The sequence below is a fragment of the Garra rufa genome, chromosome 13, assembly GCF_049309525.1.
Source record: "Garra rufa chromosome 13, GarRuf1.0, whole genome shotgun sequence".
Taxonomy (NCBI): domain Eukaryota; kingdom Metazoa; phylum Chordata; class Actinopteri; order Cypriniformes; family Cyprinidae; genus Garra; species Garra rufa.
Window position 1 is genome coordinate 27,895,133 of NC_133373.1, and position 23,524 is coordinate 27,918,656.

Here is a 23,524-nt window from a genome sequence, read left to right on the forward strand (position 1 = left end):
TTGGATTATCCGAAAATCTACTTTTTCGGACTTATCCTAGACAGGTTGTCAAATTTTCACCAAAATTATACCGAACCATTTTTGCAGAGTGCATTAACAAAGTTTGTTCAAAAATGAACATGAGATTATATCTCCACAATGTTGAAGCGGATTCTGACCAAACTTGATATCTGTTATAACAAGCTATAACGAATCAAAAAATACCAAATTTTCCTATGTCTGCCATTTTGAGTGTGAACCATTTAAAATTTTGCAGTAAAATGTTGTATTTTTCAAACGCTTTACCGTACTATGTATCTCATGAATCCTATAGAATTGCTTGCGGGAAAGTTAGGAAATTTGGCACACGGATAGAGGACAGTCTCATCATTAACCACAGCATATTTGGAGTCTCTAACTCAAACTTTCTAGCGCCACCAACAGGCCAAATTTGCACTGATGTTTCTGCTAATAACTTTTTAACCGTAAGTTCTAAATGTAAAATTCTTTTTTTTTCTCTCTAATTCCTTGGCTCATACTGAGTCGAATACATACCAAAAATTCAATTTCTATGATTTTTTGCAATTTTGAATGATCTGAAAATCTACTTTTTCGAACTTATCCTAGACAGGTTGTCCCATTTTCACCAAAATTATACTGAACCATTTTTGCAAAGTGCATTAACAAAGTTTGTTCAAAAACGAGCATGAGGTTATATCTCCACAATGTTGTAGCGGATTCTGACCAAACTTGATATGTGTTATAACAAGCTATAACGAATCAAACAATACCAAATTTTCCTATGTCAGCCATTTTAAGTGGACCATTTCAAATTTTATAGTAAAATGTTGTATTTTTCAAACGCGTTAAGTGTATCTCATGAATCTTATAGAATTGCTTGTGGGAAAGTTATGATATTTGGCACACGGATAGAGGACAGTCTCATCATTGCCCACAGCAAATTTGGAGTTTCTAGCTCAAACTCTGTAGCACCACCAACAGGCCCAATTTGCACCGATCTTGCTGCTAATAACTTTTTAGCCATAAGTTCTAAATGTAAAATTCTTTTTTTTCTCTAATTCCTTGGCTCATAATGAGTCGAATACATACCAAAAATTTAATTTCTACTATTCTGAATTATCCGAAAATCTACTTTTTCAGACTTAAATGAGACAGGTTGTCCAATTTTCACCAAAATTGTACCAAACCATTTTTGCAAAGTGCACCGAACCATTTTTGCAAAGTGGATTAACAAAGTTTGTTCAAAAATGAACATGAGGTTATATCTCCACAATGCTGTAGTGAATTCTGACCGAACTTGATATGTGTTATAACAAGCATGACCTGAGGACACACAGATATAAAAATATGGACATTTCTGCTTATAACTTCTGACCAGTTTGGCCAAAATTCATAAGATTTTTTCGTTAGATTTGGCATACCTATTTTTTGGGCATCAGCCATTTAGAATTTTGTAGTAAAATTCTGTATCAACAAATGTATTGAACAGGGTTTTCCAACCATGCTTCTGTTATTTTAGCTACAACAGAGACCTGGTTTAACATATCATGTAATTAATTTGATTAAAATGACTAATGACAGTCCTAGTTCAAATGCATTTTATGAAGTTTGATTTTCACTTTTTGTTTTTCAGATCAAAGCCTGACATTAAGATGGAGCCCAGTTCAGGGCGTCCTGTGGATTATCAGGTATGCAGAGAGACAAAAGAATGCAGAGAGAGCAAGAGGAGCTCAATAACATTCCTATATTCTGAAAGACAATAACTCCAGGCCTTGAATTGCCATCATGTTAACCTAGTGGCATTTATCCTTGAGTAGTGTATTCTGCTCAAAGACCTGAATATACAGAGCCATTTCAAATAAACAACATCGGCCTTGAGCTTCAGTGTTTCAGAGAAGCCTTTGATGTTTACTTACTAATTGTCCTCTGCGTGGCTGTTTTGTGTTGGGCAGTTGAATTGCAAATTCGTTTCAGTACTGCCCTGTATAATTCCTTTAAATGCAGGAAATCCACATATCCCTTGTGTGCTGTGTAAGTGCTTTTAGGTCTTGTTTCCTTATCTCTAACAGTTCATATTTTGCTCGAGGTTGGAAACTCTTTGCTTTCTGTCTTTCTCTTACATTAACGTCCTGAATAAATCACTGCAGCAATAAGCAGCATTACTGTCTGCATTCTTCTAGAATCCAGCTTCTGTTTTGCAGAAAAGTAGTTTATGTGCTTTAATGTGTTTCATAAAAATGCAGCTTTGTAGTGTAATAAAGACAACACCGATGTAAGGAAAATAAGAAAGGCAGTGCAGTGGTGGTTCGTTCAAATCTGAATTAGATGGCTTGCTCACTTAAGAGCTATGTTTGGCTTTTTTATTTGTCCATATGCAGACACAGATGTTTACTTTATGAATCTGTGATCCAATAGAATACTATAGCTCATTTGTCATTTGATTCCCTACAGCAAACTTGACTAATTAGCCCTCTACAGTAATAAAAGCATAAGACATTCCACACCCACGATAATACAGCATCATCAGTCTTAATCAGCATCTATACCAGCTCAGAGTTTAATATACTGTATGATTTTTTCTTAAATATATTATTTTTAATTGATTTAATCAATTAAAATGTCTTTCAGATCAGTGTTACAGTAATCGAGGCCCGTCAGCTGATTGGTTTAAACATGGATCCCGTGGTTTGTGTGGAAATCGGAGAGGAGAAGAAGTATACATCAATGAAGGAGTCCACAAACTGTCCCTACTACAATGAGGTTACATTCACATTGCTGCAAAATCTGAGCAAAGGAATTCTGTTTTCTTAGACAGTTTGGCAAGTGTTTACTGACAGTAAACACTTAAGTTAGATTATATTGTACTTTTTCCATAATAGTTGCAGTATCAACACCAAACCTACATTGTTTGATAAACAAATTCATTTTATATACTTTATATTCACATACTTTTCTCTATCTTCCAACAGTACTTTGTCTTTGACTTCCATGTGCCTCCAGATGTCATGTTCGACAAAATCCTGAAAATATCGGTAAGTATTTTAAGCCTTTGTTCACGCTTTCAGCATAGTTATACCAAAGCCTCCTTGAAAACCCACTGAAAACAGCAGCAGTTTATTAAAATTGTACTTCTGTTCTTCTCCCATGCTAAAATTAAGGTAATACATTCTAAAAACCTTCTACGAAGTGGTACTCTGGTGGGCACCTTCAAACTAGATGTGGGAACTGTTTACACACAACCTGGTCAGTAACTATGGAATAATGGAAATCTTAATAAGTAAGAGATATATTAATTAGATGGAAAACGTTTTTTAATCGGTGCATGTATCTTACAGAGCATCAGTTCCACCACAAATGGGCAATGCTGTCAGACCCTGATGACATCACAGCTGGCTGCAAAGGTTACGTTAAGTGTGACATTGCAGTCGTAGGAAAAGGGGACAACATCAAGACTCCACACAAGGCCAATGAACCAGATGAGGATGACATAGAGGGGTCAGAAACTGATATTTTCATACATTAAAATTCATATATTTATTTATTTACTTAATTTGTTCACCTAAAATAGAAAATTCTGTCAATAATAATTCACCCCTATGTCGTTCCAAACCTGTAAAACCTTTGTTTATCTTTGGAACACAAATAATGCAACGCAGCTACCACATTCAAGATTTAGGTTCATGTAACATCAGTAGTTCAACCGTATTGGTATAAAGCTCTGAGAATACTTTTTGTGCGCAAACAAAGCAAAAAAAAAAGACTTTATTCTACAATTTCTACTCTTCTATATCAGTATTTGCGTACATGACAGTGCATTCATGACAGTACCATAGCGCATGTGTGGTGCTCTCATTAACCTATGGCAGTGAAAAAAGAATTATTGTTTAAAGTTGTTGTTTTTTTTGTGCAAAAAAATAATAATCCTTGTAGTTTCATAAAATTAGAGTTGAACCACTAAAATAAAGATAAAAATATCTTAATTTGTGTTCCAAAGATGAACTAAAATCTTATGGGTTTGGAACAACATGAGGGTGAATAAATAATGACCGAATTTTTTATTTTCGAGTAAACTATGCCTTTAATAAATGTATACAATGAGTGCCTTTTAAATTTCCAAATGTTCATGAACTGAAGTTCATACTGTATTATACACCATTTAATGCTTTATTCATACATTTATTTATACACTACCAAGATTTTTAATGTTTTAAAAAGTCCTGCATTTATTTGATTCAAAATACAGCAAAAACATTTTGAAATAGTTTTACTATTTAAAATAAGTGTTTTCTATTTAAATAGTTTAAAAATAATAATTTATTCCTGTGATTTCAAAGATACATTTTTAACATCATTACTCCAGTCACATGATCAGAAATTATTCTAATATTCTAATTTGCTGCTCAGAAAACATTTATTATTATGTTGGAAACAGCTGAGTAGAATTTTCTCAGGTTACTTTTATGATTAGAAAGTTCACAAGAACAGCATATATCTGAAATAAAAATCTTTTGTAACATTATAAATGTCTTTATCATAACTTTGATCAATTTAAAGCATCCTTGCTAAATAAAAGTCTTCATTTCTATCATTTCTTTTTCCAAAAAAGCTCTTAGCTTTTTTATGGTATAGTGTATAATGTTACAAAAGCTTTTTATTTCAGATAAATGTTGATCTTTGGCTCGTTCTATTCATCAAAGAATCCTGAAAAAATATACCCAACTGTTTTAAATATTGATAATAATAATAATAAGAAGAAATGTTTCTTGAACAGGAAATCAGCATATTAGAATAATTTCTGAAAGATCATGTGACACTCAAGACTGGAGTAATGACGCTAATAATTTAGCCTTGATTACAGAAATAAATTACATTTTAAAATATATTCAAATAGAAAGCAGTTATTTTAAATAGTAAAAAAGTAAAAATTGTTCACAATATTACTGCTTTTGCTGTACTTTGGATCAAATAAATGCAGGCCTAGTGAGCAAAGGAGAATTCTTTAAGAAAAACATTAAAAACTTACTGTTCAAAAACTTTTGACTGGTAGTGAACATTTATTTATTCATTCATTCATTTATTTGAGTGTTATGTTTGTCTATTGTTTATGATATATTGCAGGAACCTTCTTTTACCAGAGGGTGTTCCATCAGAGAGGCAATGGGCTCGATTTTATGTTAAGATATATAGAGCTGAAGGACTGCCTAAAATGAACACCAGCATCATGGCCAATGTGAAGAAAGCTTTTATCGGGGAGAACAGAGACCTTGTGGACCCTTATGTCCTTGTGCAGTTTGCAGGGCAGAAGGTAAGAAACACATGAAAAAACTCAATTCTTTTTTTTTTACTTTAACATATAATGCATATAATGTCACTTTACACATGCAGGGTAAAACATCAGTTCAGAAGAGCAGCTACGAGCCCATCTGGAATGAGCAAGTAATCTTCACCGAGATGTTCCCACCTTTGTGTAGGCGACTGAAAGTTCAGATCCGTGATTCAGACAAGGTGAATGATGTTGCCATAGGAACCCATTTCATCGATCTGCGAAAGATTGCAAATGATGGAGACAAAGGTACTGGGGATCTGTCCCAGTGTAACACTAACAGTTTAATGAATGCACAGATTGAATAGAGGCTGTAAATAAAGAGATCTTATAGAGCAAGATAATTGACGGCTCCTCCATCTCTCTCCAGGGTTCCTTCCCACTATGGGCCCAGCCTGGGTGAATATGTATGGCTCTACTCGTAACTACACCCTGATGGATGAGCACCAGGACTTGAACGAGGGGCTGGGAGAAGGTGTGTCCTTCAGGGCACGCCTTCTCGTTAGCATCGCAGTGGAGATCCTAGACACCTCTTCCGCAGATATAATGAGCTCTACTGAGGTACAAATAGAGCCGGTGTCCAACATCTCAGAGGTGAGAATCCTTACTTCCTTTTTTGAGATTGGGTTAAGGCACTGTGCCGTTTCTTCAGAGATCAGTACTGAAATCTCTGAAACTACCGTTCACACCATGACATTACACACAGGTTACTTAAAAAAACATCTGTTTTATTCTAACTCGCATGCAGGCGTGTAATCTTCATATTGTCCAATATTTAAAAAACGTCTCAGGTTACGTATGTAACCCTGGTTCCCTGAGGGAACGAGACACTGCGTCCTGAAACGCTGTGGGGAACGCCATTGGCGGGCCGCACTCTGAGTCATGTCCAACGTCCAATGAGAAACGGGAGTGACGTCACAGGCGCGGTGACGTCATCGACCAGGAAGTATAAAAGCACGTGCGTTTGAAGCTGGCGTCAGCTCATAGGCATGAAGCGAGCGCAGCAGGGATGCGGGAATTATGGTCCGAGACATGGTGTCTCGTTCCCTCAGGGAACCAGGGTTACATACGTAACCTGAGACGTTCCCTTCCGGGAACTCTACACTGCGTCCTGAAACGCTGTGGGGAACGAGGTATCAACGCCCCCATAATTTCCGCACCCTGCCTAGTGTCTGCTAGAACAAGGGGGAAAAAACAGCGTTATAATACAATACAAACCTCAGCCTGGGAATCTGCCAGGACATGGGTGGTAGTACATCTCTGACTGTGGAGCCCACCAGATCAGAGGGAAAGGAGACCTCGGCCCTCGAGCCCACGAGGTCCTGTCATCCTTCGTCTGGTCTCGCAAGACCGAGAAGGGACAGTGTCTAAAAATACTTACCTGATGAGACACTGTGGTGACTCCGCCTGGTGGTCTTGCCAGGACGAGAGTGGTAATACATCTCTGTCTGTGATCCATCACCAGACAAGAGGGAAAAAGAAACTCGGCCCTCAGGCACTCGAGGAGAAGTGGCGATCCATTGTCTGCATTACAGCCAGTACAAGAGGGACGCAAGAAGTGCCTGGTGACCTTGCCAGGGCACTGGAATTCGTCTCTGTCTGTGATCAGCCACTAGACAAGAGGGATAGAGTAGGCCTCGGCCTTCGGCACGCGAGGCTAGGGTTCTCAACCGCTGCCTGTCATCAGACCAGTGCAGGGGGAGAAAAAAGCTCCTCGGCCCTCGGGCGTACGAGGAGAGATGATGGTCCTTTGTCTGCATTACAGCCAGTACAAGAGGGACACGAGAAGTGCCTGGTGACCTTGCCAGGGCACTGGAATTCATCTCTGTCTGTGATCCACCACCAGACAAGAGGGATAAGAGACCTCGGCCTTCAGGCACACGAGGCTAGGGTTCTCAACCGCTGCCTGTCACACGACCAGTGCAGAGGGAGAAATGCTCCTCGGCCCTCGGGCACTCGAGGAGAAGTGGCGATCCATTGTCTGCGTTACAGCCAGTACAAGAGGGACGCAAGAAGTGCCTGGTGACCTTGCCAGGGCACTGGAATTCATCTCTGTCTGTGATAGCCACCAGACAAGAGGGATAGAATAGGCCTCGGCCTTCAGGCACACGAGGCTAGGGTTCTCAACCGCTGCCTGTCACCAGACCAGCGCAGGGGGAGAAAGTGTTCCTCGGCCCTTGGGCACGCGAGGAAAGATAGTGGTCCTTTGTCTGCATTACAGCCAGCACAAGAGGGACACAAGAAGTGCCTGGTGATTTTGCCAGGGCACTGGAATTCATCTCTGTCTGTGATCCACCACCAGACGAGAGGGATAAAAAGACCTCGGCCCTCAGGCACACGAGGATAAGGTTCTCAACCGCTGCCTGTCACACGACCAGTGCAGGGGGAGAAATGCTCCTCGGCCCTCAGGCACACGAGGAGAAATGGTAGTCCGTTGTCTGCGTACAGCCAGTACAAGAGGGACATAGGAAGTGCCTGGTGATCCTGCCAGGACACTGGAACTCATCTCTGTCTGTGACCAACCACCAGACACGAGGAATACAGGCCTCGGCCCTCGGGCACACGAGGCTGGAAGGAATATAGAGGAGAGTCATACGCCTTTGTCTGGGGAACTTGCCAGAACAAAAGGGGTAAAAACTCTTTTCCTTACTCGAAGGAAAGCGCCTTTTTGACCTCTTGAGCCTAGCCTTTGTGCTAGGGCTGAAAGATGACTGAGCCCGGAGTGGCTCTGAGGTCTAGTTCGTAGAATCTGACGAACGTAAGAGGTGAGGACCAACCCGCCGCACTGCAGATGTCCTGGATCGGGACACCTGCTATCAGAGCTCTGGAGGCTGCGACGCCTCGAGTTGAATGAGCCTTGACTCCCACCGGGGATGGGAGACCAGAGGACTCGTATGCAGTAGAGATGGCATCAACGATCCACTTACTGAGAGTAGGCTTGGAAGCCGGGCACCCCCTCTTAGGGGGGCCGTAACAGACAAACAATTGCTCTGATTTACGCCACAGGGCAGCTCTGTGGACATAAGTGTCTAGTGCTCTTACTGGACACATTAAGTTATACTTCCTCTGGTCGTGCTCCACGAATGGAGGAGGATAAAACGCTAGCAGCATTATTGGCTGTGGTGTTACTGAGGGGACCTTGGGTGTGTACCCAGCTCTTGGGTAGAGGAATGCTTTGGCCAACCCTGGGGCAAAGTCAATATAGGAAGGGGCCACTGAAAGGGCCTGCAGGTCACCGACTCTCTTAAGAGATGTTAGCGCCAACAGCAGTGCTGTTTTTAGGGTAAGCATCCGATCGGAGGCCTCCTCCAGAGGCTCGAAGGGAGGCTTACAGAGCGCTTCTAGTACCACAGCCAAGTCCCATGTAGGGACTCTCGGTCTTGCACGAGGCCTCAGCCTGAGTGCACCGCGGAGGAAACGTGAGACCAGGGGGTTTCTGCCCACTGAAAGGCCGCCCTGAGGGGCGTGGTAAGCCGATATAGCCGCCACGTACACCTTCAGGGTGGAGTGAGCTAACCCAGCGGACAAACGAGTTTGCAGGAACTCCAGCACTGTACCAATCGGGCAGTGGACTGGGTTTGAGTGGCGTTCATGACACCATGACGCAAACAGGTTCCACTTTAGGCCATAAAGTTTCCTCGTAGAGGGAGCTCTGGATTGAAGGATGGTCTCAACAACCTCGGTTGAGAGACCAGCTTCTATGAGTTGTGCCCCCTCAGGGGCCACACCCATAACTTCCACTTCTCTGGGTGGGGGTGGCATATTGCGCCCCCAGCCTGAGAAAGAAGGTCGCTCCTGACAGGAATCTCCCATGGAGAGCCGTCGAGGAGGGCGATTATATCCGAGAACCATACTCGGGCCGGCCAGTACGGGGCTACTAGCAGCAGCCGTACTCCGTACCGGCGCACTCTTTCCAGAACTCCCGGGAGCAGAGCGATCGGGGGAAAAGCGTACAGATGAAGCCTCGGCCACGTCTGTACCATGGCATCCAGTCCGAGAGGAGCTGGAGGAACTAGAGAGTACCAAAGGGGACATTGCGATGTCTCCTGAGTCGCAAAGAGGTCCACCTGGGCTTGACCGAAGACTCTCCATATCTGCTTCACCACCTGAGGGTGAAGCATCCATTCCCCGGGCCTCAGCCCCTGCCTCGACAGGACGTCTGCTCCCACATTGAGACGTCCAGGAATGTGAACTGCTCTCAATGAGAGAAGCTTCCCTTGTGACCACAGGATGATCTGGCACGCCAGCTTGTATAAGGGGCGTGAACGCAGACCTCCCTGGTGGTTTATATAGTAGACCACCGCCGTGTTGTCTGTGCGGACCAGCACGTGACGGTTTCTCAGGTCTGGAAGGAAATGCTTCAGAGCCAGGAATACTGCCAACATTTCTAGGCAATTTATGTGCCAGGAGTGATGCTGGTCGTTCCATAGGCCTTGGGCGGAGCGGCCACTCATGACCGCTCCCCACCCGGTGAGGGATGCATCTGTCGCTAGCGTGACGCGGCGGCAAGGAGCTCCCAGCGCTGGACCTTGTAATAGGAACCAGGGCTTTTTCCACATGACTAAGGCACGTAGGCAGCGCCGCGTGACCTTGATCTTGCGGAATGGGTTCCCCCTCGGGGAAAACCCTTTGGTTTTGAGCCACCACTGCAGTGGTCTCATGTGCAGCAGTCCAAGAGGTATCACGTTGGATGCAGCTGCCATAAGACCTAACAGTACTTGGAACTGTTTGACAGTGAGTAGCAGGCCTAGCTTGACCGCATTTGCTGCAGTAAGGATCGACTCTATCCGAGCAGGTGACAATCGTGCCTGCATCGTGGTCGAATCCCAGATTACACCTAGATAAGTGGTTCTCTGTAATGGAGACAGCACACTTTTCTTGGCGTTGAGTCTCAACCCCAGCTTTTCCATGTGAGCAAGAACAACATCTCGATGTTGAGCCGCTAACTGTTCTGAACTGGTTAGAATGAGCCAGTCGTCTATGTAGTTGAGTATGCGGATGCCCTGGAGTCGCAGTGGAGCCAGAGCAGCATCCACACACTTCGTGAAAGTTCGGGGAGAGAGCGCTAGGCCGAACGGAAGAACTCTGTATTGGTAAGCTTTGCCCCTGAAAGCGAACCTGAGAAACTTCCGGTGTTGAGGAAGGATGGAGACGTGAAAGTATGCGTCTTTCAGATCTATCGTGACAAACCAGTCCTCGGACCTGATTTGAGACACGACCTGTCTGACAGTCTACATTTTGAACTTCAGTTTTCTTACTGAGAGGTTTAGCTGTCTGAGATCTAAAATGGGCCGCAGGCCCCCGTCCTTCTTGGGAACAATGAAGTACCGGCTGTAGAACCCGGATTCTCTGTGTTGAGGAGGGACCACCTCGATGGCCTCCTTCCTCAGGAGAGTATTCACTTCCTGTTCCAATACCAGAGCCTGCTCGGGGCCTACCAGAGTAGGAAATACCCCGCTGAAAGGTGGCGGCTTGGCGCCGAATTGAATGGAATAACCTTTCTCTACAGTACGCAGGACCCACATAGAAATATTTGGCAGTAGTTTCCACGCTGCCAGAAATTCTACTAAGGGAACCAGCCTCTCGAGACTGGTCTCTGGATTTATTAGAGGAGCTAACTTGGTGACCTGTAGCAGCGAACTGGCAGGATGCACCTGAAGTGAGCGCTCTAGAGACCCCCGTGGGGGTGGCGAACTCTCTGGTTCCGCTACGTTTCCGGGCGGAAGGACCAGAGAATGATGTTCGCGGGAGACTGCCGCGCCCTGTAACACCGGCAGGGTTAGCTGACGAATCTCCTGAGGGCCCCGAAGAGAGGTGGTCACCGTACTCCTCAGAGGCGGTGAGGCACCTGACTCTTCGAGAGGGGCTGCCCTCATTGGCCCTGGGCCACGACCATCAGGGCCGTTTAGCCGCGGCCCTCTTAGACTGTAGGACGACTCTCAGGTCGGGCCTAGTCTTCGAGGGCCCCGGCTTGGAGCGTTGCTGAGCCCGCCCTCTAGGCCGCGCCGGAGGGGCACGGGTAGCAACGCTCCTTTTCTGGGTCTCCCTGTGTGAGGAGCTGGAGTGCGGCTGGGGCTGCTCCCGTCCAGCAGCCCCAGAGGAGAAAGTGCGGCGAGGGAGGTAACGCTGGAACGCCGCTGCCTGCCTACGGGCCTCCTGGTGCCTGTTGACAACTGTGTCAACAGAGTCACCAAAGAGGCCGGAGGGGTGCAGGGGGGCGTCCAGGAGCGTGACCCTGTCCTTCTCTTTCATGTCGGACAGGGTCAGCCAGAGATGCCTCTCCGCGGCCACCAAGGCTGCCATAGACCGCCCAACAGCGCGGGCGGTCTCCTTGGTGGCCCGGAGCGCCAGATCAGCGGTCCTGCGCATCTCTGACACGCTCACCTCCTCGCCGTCACTAAGCTCCTTCAGCAGGTCGGCTTGGTACGCCTGGAGCACAGACATGGTGTGTAAACATGCACCAGCCTGACCTGCTGCCGCATAAGCCTTGCCCATCAAGCCTGATGTTACCTTTAATGGCTTGGTGGGCAAGGACGGAGCCTTCAGGGACGATGCCAGGCCGGGAGACAGATAGCTTGCTAGTGTCTGCTCGACCTGAGGCATCGCCCTGTAGCCGTATTCCTCCATCCCCCCCCACATTACCGTAGTAATCTGAGGCGGGGGAGTAGAGACGTGAGGAATACGGCCTGTCCCACGACCTCGCGATCTCTTTATGGAGGTCGGGGAAAAAGGGGAGGCTCCGTTTGGGAGGTGCTGATTTAGCCCGCAGGAAGCGCTCATCAAGCCTGCTCGCCTGGGGCTCTGGATCTGGAGCGGGTGACCAGCTGATGTTGAGCTTGGCCACCGCGCTCATCAGCACCTCCACCAGCTCCTCATACTGGGGTGAACGGGGGGGCGGTTGTGGGAGGTCAACGCTCTCGATGTCAACCTCCTCGGAGGAAGACAGGAGAAGCGTTGACTCCTCCTCTCGGAGGGAAGGAACCGCAGTGCGGGCTTCCTCATCCAAGAGGAGGTCATACGATCCGCTGGGTGAGGAGAGAGATAGGGGATCACCCGTCTCAACTCCCTCCAGCAGATCTAGCTGCGAACCCCACGAGTGCAGCTGCCGCTCCGCCTCGACGGAAGCGGGGCCAGACCCGCGGGGAACGCTAATGAAAGCCCCCTCCTCAAAGAGGGCTTTCCGGGAACGGAGCAACCGCAGCGGCATCCGCTCGCACTGCGGGCAGCCAGCCCCCTCAAGGGCTGACCTAGCGTGCTCCGCTCCCAAGCAGACCACACATAGATCGTGTGTATCCCCACCAACAATGAAGCGTTGGCAGGGAGGGACACACCGTCTATGTGGCTGCTGAACCGCCTTAGAACGTTCGTTCTTAAAAGAACGTTTTCCCCCTGGCATTTCTGCTCAAATAAAAGTAGTGCAATTGGCACTGAAAAACAGCAGAATGCAAATCAGACAGACAATAACACAGAGCGCTCTCGCTGAATGACAAAAGCTGACGCCAGCTTCAAACGCACGTGCTTTTATACTTCCTGGTCGATGACGTCACCGCGCCTGTGACGTCACTCCCGTTTCTCATTGGACGTTGGACATGACTCAGAGTGCGGCCCGCCAATGGCGTTCCCCACAGCGTTTCAGGACGCAGTGTAGAGTTCCCGGAAGGGAACTCAACAGATTCCATCTTGGCCTGGTCATTTGTAACCTTCTTACACCATATGTGAAAACAAATTGATTACAGCTCAGTCCAGATTCTATGAAATATCAGCCGTCCACTGGGAAATTACAAGGCCAAGCTTTGTGTCCTCAGACCAAAAGTCATTGCAGATGTGGGAGTCCAGCTGTCTGTGATTTTGTGTGGCCTTTGGGAGCAAATATTGATTGTCAGATGCATTTTAATGAAGCGCAAGATTTGTTTTTAGACTTGATGTAGAGGCAAGCGTATGATCCTGATGGTCCCAACTGTCTTTCATGCCATGACTAACCTGGCAGTTTTAAAAGCCTGTGCATTGATTTAAGCTACATGAAGAATAGAGACATAAAAGTGTAAGCCAAAGATATGTCGACGGTATGATCATTAATATAATACAGAAGAGCTGGAGACTAGCACAGAAATGCTTTCTTGGTGTTTACAAGAGGAGGAGGTGATAAAAATTCTAAAAAAAGTTATTATTTACTCGTTACAAATCAAATTATTTTGTTCTTCTGTGGAATACAAAAGGATACATCCTGTACAGTTGATTATTTTCTGACATTATAATAAATAGGAAAATAGAGCTTCAAAAAGTAAAAGTAATTTACCAGGATAAAAGCATTATAAAATTATCATAAAAGTAGTCATGGTGATTTTTAACAAAAATCGGTATAATAAATACGAATAAGGACCAATACTTCAAATGCTCCAAAATCACAAAAAGCATCACTGAAGTGTCACAAAATGGTTGAAGTCATTATTCAACTGACAATCTTTCCATCCAGTGCAATGTTAGAGAACATTTCTTTAAAAAATCGGATTTAAACAAAAAAGATTTGACCAAAAAGTACAATTCATTTATGAACTGGGCATTACTGGTCTTCTAAAAATCTATTTTCTCACAGAATGCTTAGACTTAGAATATTGTGCACAAGTTGTATGGACCCTTTTAGTGACACTTTATTAGTGTTTTTTATTTTATTTTGCAGCTTGACAGTATCAGTCCTTATTCACATTTGTCATATCAAATAGGTTTGGAATGATGAGTAAATGAGGTATTTTCATTTTATTTAAAAGTTCTTATGAAAATGTATCAAGGCTCATCAAGGCTGAATTTATTTGATCAAAAATACAGAAAAAAACAGTAATATTGCAAATGTTATTACAATATAAAATAAGGTTTTTTTATTTTAATATGCTTTAAAATATAATTTATTCCTGTGATGCTAAGCTGAATTTTCATCAGCTGTCACTCCAGTCTTAAGTGTCGCATTATTATCTGGAAATCATTCTAATATGCTGATTTATTATTAGAATTATCAAATATTTGATATCTGTCGAATATTTTTTTTGAACCTGTGACTCTTTTTTAGGATTCTTTGATGAATAACAAGTTAAAAAGAACAGCATTTATTTGAAATATAAATCTTTTCCAACAATGTAAATATATGCCATTACTTTTTATTAATTTAACACATCCTTGGTGAATAAAAGTATTCAAAAAAAGAAAGAATAAAAATTTACTGACCCCAAACTTTAAAACAGTAGTGTATATTGTAAGAAAACCTTTCTATTTTAAATAATAGCTGTTCTTTTTAACCTTTTATTGATCAAATAATCCTGAAAAAAATCATGTATCACAGGTTCCCAAAAATATTAAGCAGCACCACCGTTTCCAGCACTAATAATAAATCAGCATATTAGAATGATTTTTGAAGGATCATGTGACACTGAAGACTGGAGTAATGATTCTGAAAATTCAACTTTAATTACAGATATAAATTACATGTACATGTACAATGTATATCAATATAGAAAAACATTGTTTTACATATAAATAACGCAAATAAAATTTCACAATCCTTGATGAGCATAAGAAACTTTAAAAACCCAATATAATGACCCAACATGCTGAACCCAGCATTTGGGTTAAAACCAAAAAAAGGCCTACTAGGCCTATAACCAAAGTGAAGATTTCCGCTCTTCCATAATAGATTTCGTATGACCGTTTTTGAGCATTGGAAAAGAAAAGTATGTTTTTAATAGGGTGTGAATTCATTTCTTATTTTCTGCTAAGGACAGCAGAATATAGTGAGTGTTGTATTTGATCAAAGATTATAGCTTTAGTTGGGAGGAAACCCCTGCTGGGTTGCAATGCAGCGCTGAGCTGCCATAATCTCAAATCAATTATGATTTCAGACTGAGCACACACACTTATGATCACTATCGGGAAAATCATGAGAGAAAAGTCTGAGAGAAAAGATGCAAGATATCCCAATGCAGTGAAATAAAAGGTCACCAAAACAAAACATAGTGTGTGCATTTCTCATTATGCGGATACTTATTTAACGCTTTTTTATGGTTGATAAAATCAATGACAGCTATTTAGATGTGATTCTGACCTTAAAACTTAAAAAAGAAAAAAAATATATATATATTTTTCTATCAGAGTGCCACAGGAAAGATGGAGGAGTTTTTCCTTTTCGGTTCATTCTTGGAGGCCACAATGATAGACAGGAAAATTGGAGATAAACCCCTCAGCTTTGAAGTCACTATCGGTGAGCTGAAGTCAAACACCTGTGATGTCTCTTTTCAAAACTTTCACTTTTATACTTATGGAAATAGTCAGGCAATACTTCAGTGAATTCAAAACATCAAAAGTAATAACTTTACAGCACCACATGTACACAATTTTCCACTTAGGTAACTATGGTAACCAGATTGATGGAGTGAGCAAGCCTGCATCAGCAAAGAAGAAGAAAGAGGGTGGAGGGGAGAGTGAAGAAGAGGAGACTGAGCTCATCCATAACTCCAGTGATGAAGAGGCAGACGATGATGGAGATTTGGCATCTGTGCCGTCCACCCCTCCTATGAAACCAGTTATCACTGACAGGTCAGAGTTTAGGGGAAAAAATGATGAAATGTCAGAGAAATTTTGAGTTATCAAACTGTCTAGAAATAGTTTTGAGAAAGCTCTTTACACTTTTAGTATAACAGGAGAGTTTTCTGACTGAAAATCACTCTCACAAGCAACTTAAATACCAGTTGAAGTCAAAAGTTTACATACACCTTGCAGAATTTGCAAAATGTCAATTATTTTACCAAAATAAGATGGATGTTACAAAAAGCATGTTATAGTTTAGTACTGACTTGAACAATTTAGTTTACATAAACATATTCTGGCATATAAAGAGGGGTTAACAGTTTACAGGGGGTTAAAACTTTTGGAATTTGTTATTTTATCTTCTGGGAAACATCTAAGTATCTTCTGTAGCTTCTGAGGGGCAGTACTTAATAAAATTTAAAAAAAATAAAAAAATTCACATCTTCATTCTGTTCAAAAGTTTTCACCCCCCTCAGGTGTCCTCAGTGTGAAGAGATTGATCTCAAAATCATACAGTCATTATTGGAAAATGCTGAAGAACAGGGTCCATTTTAACTGTTCAGGACAAACAAGGAACTCATGAACAACTATAACTTATAAACTATAAACAAATTAACTATACTATAAAACTATAAAAAAAAAACACATCTGTGGATCATTCAGGTAACAACACAGTACTAATAATGTCACGTGTGAGTAAGGAGGTCTGGGTCCAAATGCAGGGTGAGTAGTATTTAATAATAAAACAATAAACAAACAAACAAAAGGCCAACACGGCACAACTGAACATAAACTTAAGCATAAACTGAACAAAACAGGGAACAAAGTCTAAGGCCAGGATCAGAACAGAGAACGCGTCCCCAGCCGCGTCAGGAACAGAGAGCGCAGCCGCCTCCGCGTCCTTAACAGAGAGCGCAGCTGCCTCCGCGTCAGGAACAGAAGGCGCGGTGAGGGCCGCGTCAGGAACAGAAGGCGCGGTGAGGGCCACGTCAGGAACAGAAGGCGCGGTGAGGGCCGCGTCAGGAACAGAAGGCGCGGTGAGGGCCACGTCAGGAACAGAAGGCGCGGTGAGGGCCGCGTCAGGAACAGAAGGCGCGGTGAGGGCCGCGTCAGGAACAGAAGGCGCGGTGAGGGCCGCGTCAGGAACAGAAGGCGCGGTGAGGGCCACGTCAGGAACAGCAACAGCGGTCGCCTCTGCCCCAGGAATAGAGAGCGCAGCCGCCTCCACGTCAAGAACAGAGAGCGCTGCTGTCTCCGCGTCAGGAACAGAAGGCGCGGCGAGGGCCGCGTCAGGAACAGCAACAGCGGTCGTCTCCGCGTCAGGAACAGGACGCGCGGCCGCCTCAGCGCCAGGAACAGGACGCGCGGCCGCCTCAGCGCCAGGAACAGAGCGCGCGGCCGCCTCAGCGTCAGGAACAGGACGCGCGGCCGCCTCAGCGCCAGGAACAGAAAGAGTGGAAGCCGCCGCCTTCCCACGAAACTCCGTCTCCACCCCCACCGCAAAGAAGGGGCGCCTTCGCAAATCCAAAAGAAGGCGCGGTGAGGGCCACGTCAGGAACAGCAACAGCGGTCGCCTCTGCCCCAGGAATAGAGAGCGCAGCCGCCTCTACGTCAAGAACAGAGAGCGCTGCTGTCTCCGCGCCAGGAACAGAGCGCGCGGCCGCCTCAGCGCCAGGAACAGAGCGCGCGGCCGCCTCAGCGCCAGGAACAGAGCGCGCGGCCGCCTCAGCGCCAGGAACAGAGCGCGCGGCCGCCTCAGCGCCAGGAACAGAGCGTGCGGCCGCCTCAGCGCCAGGAACAGAGCGCGCGGCCGCCTCAGCGTCAGGAACAGGACGCGCAGCCGCCTCAGCGCCAGGAACAGAAAGAGTGGAAGCCACCGCCTTCCCACGAAACTCCGTCTCCACCCCCACCGCAAAGAAGGGGCGCCTTCGCAAATCCTCGGCGACACGGGCATCCATCGCCAGGCAGGCGTAGATATATTCAAAGCGCGCTGCCGACGCCGCCTCAAAGGACATCCCCTCCGTGTTGGGAGCAGAGGGAATGGTCGCCGCCCCGACCGCCGCCTCAAAAAAAAATTTCTTCCCCGCTGGACCCATTATGGATGTCTGCATTCTGTCACGTGTGAGTAAGGAGGTCTGGGTCCAAATGCAGGGTGAGTAGTATTTAATAATAAAACAATAAACAAACAAACAAAAGGCCAACACGGCACAACTGAACATAAACTTAAGCATAAACTGAACAAAACAGGGAACAAAGTCTAAGGCCAGGATCAAGAATAGAACAGTACATACAAGACAAAAGACAATGCAGACATGAAGCAGGAGAGAAAGGTGAGAGTATTTAAAGACCGGATAATAGTGAACAGATGTGAGTGAATCAGTGTTAACGACAAGGACAGGTGAATGCTATCAGAAGTGCAGTGTGAACAGCGACCTCAGGAGGCTGAGGGGAGACCCACAGCCCCGATCATGACAAATAACCAATCGTATGTAAACTTTTGAATGGGGTCATTTTCATAAATTCAACCATTGTTTTAATCTTTTATGTGAAATATCTTATTCAGGTCAAGGTGTATGTAGACTTTTGACTTCAACTGTATATGCAGTTTGTCAAAATCACACTTTTTTAAAATAGATAACAGCTACTGTTGAGCTCTGCGTCTAGAAACGGAACTATCCATTTTGCTCCATTTACAGAAATTACTTCCACTTGCCTTACTTTGAAAAGAAACCCTGCATTTACATCAAGAGCTGGTGGCAAGACCAGAGGAGACGGCTGTACAACTCCAATATAATGGACAAGATTGCAGATAAACTGGTCAGGCTCCTCCTAAAATTGCTATCTAGTTGTTCAACTGTCAATCTCCTTCTTCTAAGCAGTTCTTTTAGGGTTATTCTTGTAAAATTGGACATTGTACTGTTTAAACATCTGCATGTCTGTCTTTTGTATACAGGAGGAAGGTCTGAATGATGTTCAGGAAATAATAAAAACAGAAAAGGCGTATCCAGAACGCAGACTTAGAGGTGTATTAGAAGAACTTAGCACAAGTTGCAGGTGAGAGAATGTAAAAGTTATCCTAAACAATTAAAGCCAGTACATTCTGGAATAAAATCACAATCAACAATCCTTTCTCTATTCTCCACAATTGAAGCCGATTTGTTACACTGGCAAACAAAGATCAGAATCTATCCGGAAGAACCAAGCTGGACAAGGAGAGGCTGAAGTCCTGTATGAGAGAAATGGTACGCCTACACGATCTATATGGTCTCAGCTTGGACATTAAGAACTGCTGATAGGTTGTTAAATGTAATTTGCGTGGTTGTATTGTTCACAGGAGAGTATGGCTCAGCAGGCGAAGACTATCCGCTCGCAAGTGAAGAGAAACACGGTTCGAGACAAACTCAAGCTAGTGTTCAATTTCCTTCACAGGCTTCGTTTCCTGGCAGATGAGGTAAAAGAAATCACATACCCTTATTGCTCCATTCACATTAAGCTTCTCAGACATAACGTTTTCTTGTTTATTCATCAGCCCCAGCACAGCATCCCTGATGTTTTTATTTGGATGATTAGCAACAACAAGCGCATAGCGTATGCCCGCGTACCCTCCAAAGACATCCTCTACTCAATTGTTGACGAAGAGATGGGAAAAGACTGTGGAAAAGTTAAAGCTGTTTTTCTCAGGGTAAAACCTACTTCCTCTGAATAAACATGTTAATTAGACGGAATGAAATTAGCTTGGATTTTATTGATGTAAACATTCTGCATTGGGACTTGTGTTCATTATAGCTGCCCGGAAAGAAAGGCTTTGGGCCTGCCGGCTGGACAGTTCAGGCTAAACTAGAGATGTATTTGTGGCTGGGGTTGAACAAACAGAGAAAAGACTTCTTGAGCGGCCTTCCTAGCGGCTTTGAAGAAAACAAGGCAACAAAGGGAACAGGCTTACAAGCTGTTCCTCCCATCAGCCTGGTTTATAACAGTAAGATTATTGTATGTTTTACATATGATCTAATGGTTAGTACCTTTTTTGTGTTTGTTTTGAAATTTGCATATATGTTAAAATGTACAGTATGTGATAAGTGACCCTCTATATTTTGTCCTGTAGTGAAGCAGGTGTTTCAGCTGAGGGCCCATATGTATCAAGCTCGCAGTCTGTTTGCTGCTGACAATAGCGGGCTGTCTGACCCTTTTGCAAGGGTCTTCTTCTCCACCCACAGCCAGGTGACAGAGGTGAGTGTGTGTTGGAGTCTTTGGTTATGAGTGTGCATTTCAAGGTCTGTTAAAGTACAAACATTTTCAGTTTGACTGTGAAGTTTGGGTGCTGTTTTTGTTAGTGGGTAACAAATCCATAATAATTTACAGTGTTACAGTTTTGCTGTATTTTTGTATTTTATATATAAACATTCAAACACTTTTCTAAAATTTTGTAATGTAATGCAGAGATGATAATTACAGTTAACTCAATTGTTTGTCATCATTGTATTTATTTAGACATTGTACACATTGTACAATATTAATTAAAAATGATTAAAAATTGAATTAAATTGATTAAAAATAAAAAGAACTTAAGAACATTTCAACACTCTTTAAAGGGATAGTTCACTCCAAAATGTTGTCATTAATTACTCATGTCTACTCATAACCCTCATGTCTTTCCAAAACCAAGACCTTATTTCATCTGCCGAACACAAATTAAGATATTTTTGTTGAAATCTGAGTGCTTTCTGACCCTGCATAGACAGCAACGCAACTACCACATTCAAGGCCCAGAAAGGTAGTAAGGACAACGTTAAAATAGTCCATGTGACATCAGTGGTTCAAGCATGATTTTATGAAGGTCTAAAATCTATGGTCTAAATCCTGACTGGAAAGATACCATTTTTCTAGGAACATAGTTGTGAGGATACTACCTTTTCTAGTGTCTAGGGATTTCAAGATCGGTCTGTAATTAGCTAATTCATTCAAGTTGTGTTGTTTTAATGAGAGGATTAATAACAACCAGTTTGAAGGTTTTTGGGACATATGACAAATTAATAATATTCACAAGAGGATCTATGACTTCTGGAAGCAACTCTTTTAGTAGCATAGATGGAATAGGGTCTAACATACTGTACATGTTGTTGGTTTAGATGGTATAGAATTATATACAATTCTTCCTCTTCTATATTAGAGATTGAGTGGAATTGTTCCTTAGGGGACCATCTGATGCGATACTATGGCTGACAGCAGCATGGTTACAATTGTATCTCTAACAGTATCGATCTTGGAAGGAAAGTAGTTCATAAAGTAATTACCGCTGTGCTGTTGGGAAATGTCAATGACTGTTAATGCTTTATTTTTCATTAATTAGTCACTGTATTAAATAAATACCTGGGGTTTTTCTAAAAGAGATGAAAAGTAATCAGATCTAGCAGTTTTTAAGGTTTTCTGTAGGATAGGGTACTTTCCTGCCATGCAATACAAAATACCTCGTTTTTTTGTGCGCAAATAAAACAAAAATGTCATCTTTATTTAACAATTTCTTCTCTTCTGTGTCAGTCTCTGCCATGTGTTCACAAGAGTACCACAACACATGTGTGTGGTGCTGCTGACGCTGGAGCCGGCATTCTGAAGTAGAACCTGGATGCGCTGCGCCTTGTTTACAAGCAGAGGAATGTACACATGTACACCATGGTACTCTTGTGAACGTGCAGAAGAGAAGAAATTGTTGAATAAAGTTATTATTTTTGTTTTCTTTGTGCACAAAAAGTATGCTCAAGGCTTCATAACATTACGGAACCACTGACATCACATGGACTATTTTATTAATGTTCTTACTACCTTTCTGGGCCTTGAACATGGTAGTTGTGTTGCTGTCTATTGAGGGACAGAAAGCTTTAGGATTTCATCAAAAATATCTTAATTTGTGTTCCAAATATGAACAAAGGTCTTACAGGTTTGAAATGACATGAGGGTTAATAATTAATGACAGAATTTCGATTTTTTTTTTGGTTGAACTAACCTTTTTTAAATAAGGAAAACATAATTAAAGGAACATCAAAATGTGTAAAGCTGTTATAATCTGACCTTTAAAAGTAAAATTACTGTTATTTATTTTTGGTTAAAGGACAGAAGGGTTCTCATAATTGATGAATCATCCATGAACATTTGTGTATGTGTATTTCAGGTCCTCAGTGAGACTCTCTGTCCTACCTGGGATCAGTTGCTCGTGTTTGATAATGTTGAACTCTACGGTGAGGCTGGTGAGCTCCGTGATGACCCTCCAATTATTGTCATTGAACTGTACGACCAAGACACCGTGGTAAGTTTAAATTGCAAAACCCAATTATTGGACTCACAAATAAAAGCTAAATATACACAACTAAATGTCATTGTTTGCTAGTTCAAAGCAGTTCTGTTGTTCATCATCCTTTCCATGTATGAGTCATATTAAGGGTGTGAAAATGTGCCCTATTGTCCTGACCTGATGTTTTTTTCCTGTTTAAAATCTTCTGGTCCTGGCATTTTGTTGGACGACATTTTGGCTAAGTAGAGTGTGAACACTTATTTCAACACTGCTGTCAATCTGTGTTTGCATAGCTGAATTCAACAAGGCATGCAAGAAGTGGAATTGCTTGGGACTGTGTCCCAAAAACAAGATCAGATCATTTCCCTTACTTACATGGTGATGAAAACACCTGTTTCCTGCGGCGATAAACTACCTCTTGCATTCCCTTGGTTGTGACAGTTCAGAGGGTTTACAATTGGATGCTTCTTTGTAGTTTTAGTCTCTACAGTAGTTTGTAGTAACCGTTGCTGTGGTTTATTTCAATGACAGAGAGTGTCAGGGACAGATACAGATCTGGCCATTAAAAATGCGTCTTTTTTCACGCGGCAGCCTGCAATTCAGCACGCGTCGCCACGCGGCGGCCTGCAGGGGCTTTTTTAGGTTTTTTTAAAACGTTGTTGCGCTTCATATAATATCCACCAGGTGGCGCAAGGAACAACATTCTGTGGCCAAGCCCTGCACAAAGAGGGCTATTTGGACAGTATTTATGTCTGTTGTTTCAATATCTGGCGCCATAATCGGTAATTCATTCTGTATGTAACGGCAAAGTATTTATAATTTCGTTTCCTTTTTATTAAGTTAATTTAGAAAAAAAAATTGGAGCATTTTTGTTCGTTAAACGTAAGCTTTTTGTTTCTTAAAGACCAAGCGGCAGACAGTGAGTTGACCTACTCTTTCAATTTGCCTTCTCAAATCACGAATTGGCTAAACTAAAATCCATAGATGTAAAATAAAAGAAATAAATAATAATAGATATAAATATGCGCTATTAGGTGCATATCCAATCGTTTGTGCGGAGAGAGCAAAACACATTTTTAGGACATGAAGGCTCAAGCTCGATCAGTTACATTTTTTTTTCAGTGGAAAATATTTAACCGTTATTTTTTTGTCAGACATGATAAATAAATATGTAGAAAGACTTAAATTACTACTTAACGAAAAAAACAAATAGAAAACAAAAACTGTTTTTATTATGTAGCTAGTCCATAGAGATGCATTTCTCTCTAAAGGCGCGCGTCCAACGAGGATATGAGGACTGTTAACTGCATCATCACTGACTCAGAAAACAGTAGTTTCTAAATAAA

General features: G+C 43.1%; 1 protein-coding gene across 3 annotated transcripts in view; it reads left to right on the top strand.

Moving 5' to 3' along the window:
- Window positions 1–1,637: 1,637 nt before the first annotated feature.
- otofa (otoferlin a) overlaps window positions 1,638–23,524 on the top strand; it is an 80,897-nt gene continuing 59,010 nt past the window's right edge. For 2 of the 3 annotated variants that reach the window (XM_073852977.1, XM_073852976.1), the window contains exons 1-9: window positions 15,767–15,904; window positions 18,592–18,712; window positions 18,849–18,949; window positions 19,047–19,137; window positions 19,230–19,346; window positions 19,425–19,577; window positions 19,682–19,871; window positions 19,998–20,122; window positions 22,059–22,193. In XM_073852977.1, the coding sequence (XP_073709078.1) occupies window positions 15,882–15,904; window positions 18,592–18,712; window positions 18,849–18,949; window positions 19,047–19,137; window positions 19,230–19,346; window positions 19,425–19,577; window positions 19,682–19,871; window positions 19,998–20,122; window positions 22,059–22,193 (1,056 nt within the window). In that variant the 5' untranslated portion in view covers window positions 15,767–15,881. Of the gene's footprint in view, window positions 1,689–2,628; window positions 2,761–2,969; window positions 3,033–3,158; window positions 3,244–3,335; window positions 3,496–5,118; window positions 5,306–5,385; window positions 5,573–5,693; window positions 5,918–15,460; window positions 15,570–15,714; window positions 15,905–18,591; window positions 18,713–18,848; window positions 18,950–19,046; window positions 19,138–19,229; window positions 19,347–19,424; window positions 19,578–19,681; window positions 19,872–19,997; window positions 20,123–22,058; window positions 22,194–23,524 lie in introns of those variants that run through there. The other variant, XM_073852978.1, reaches the window with a different exon arrangement.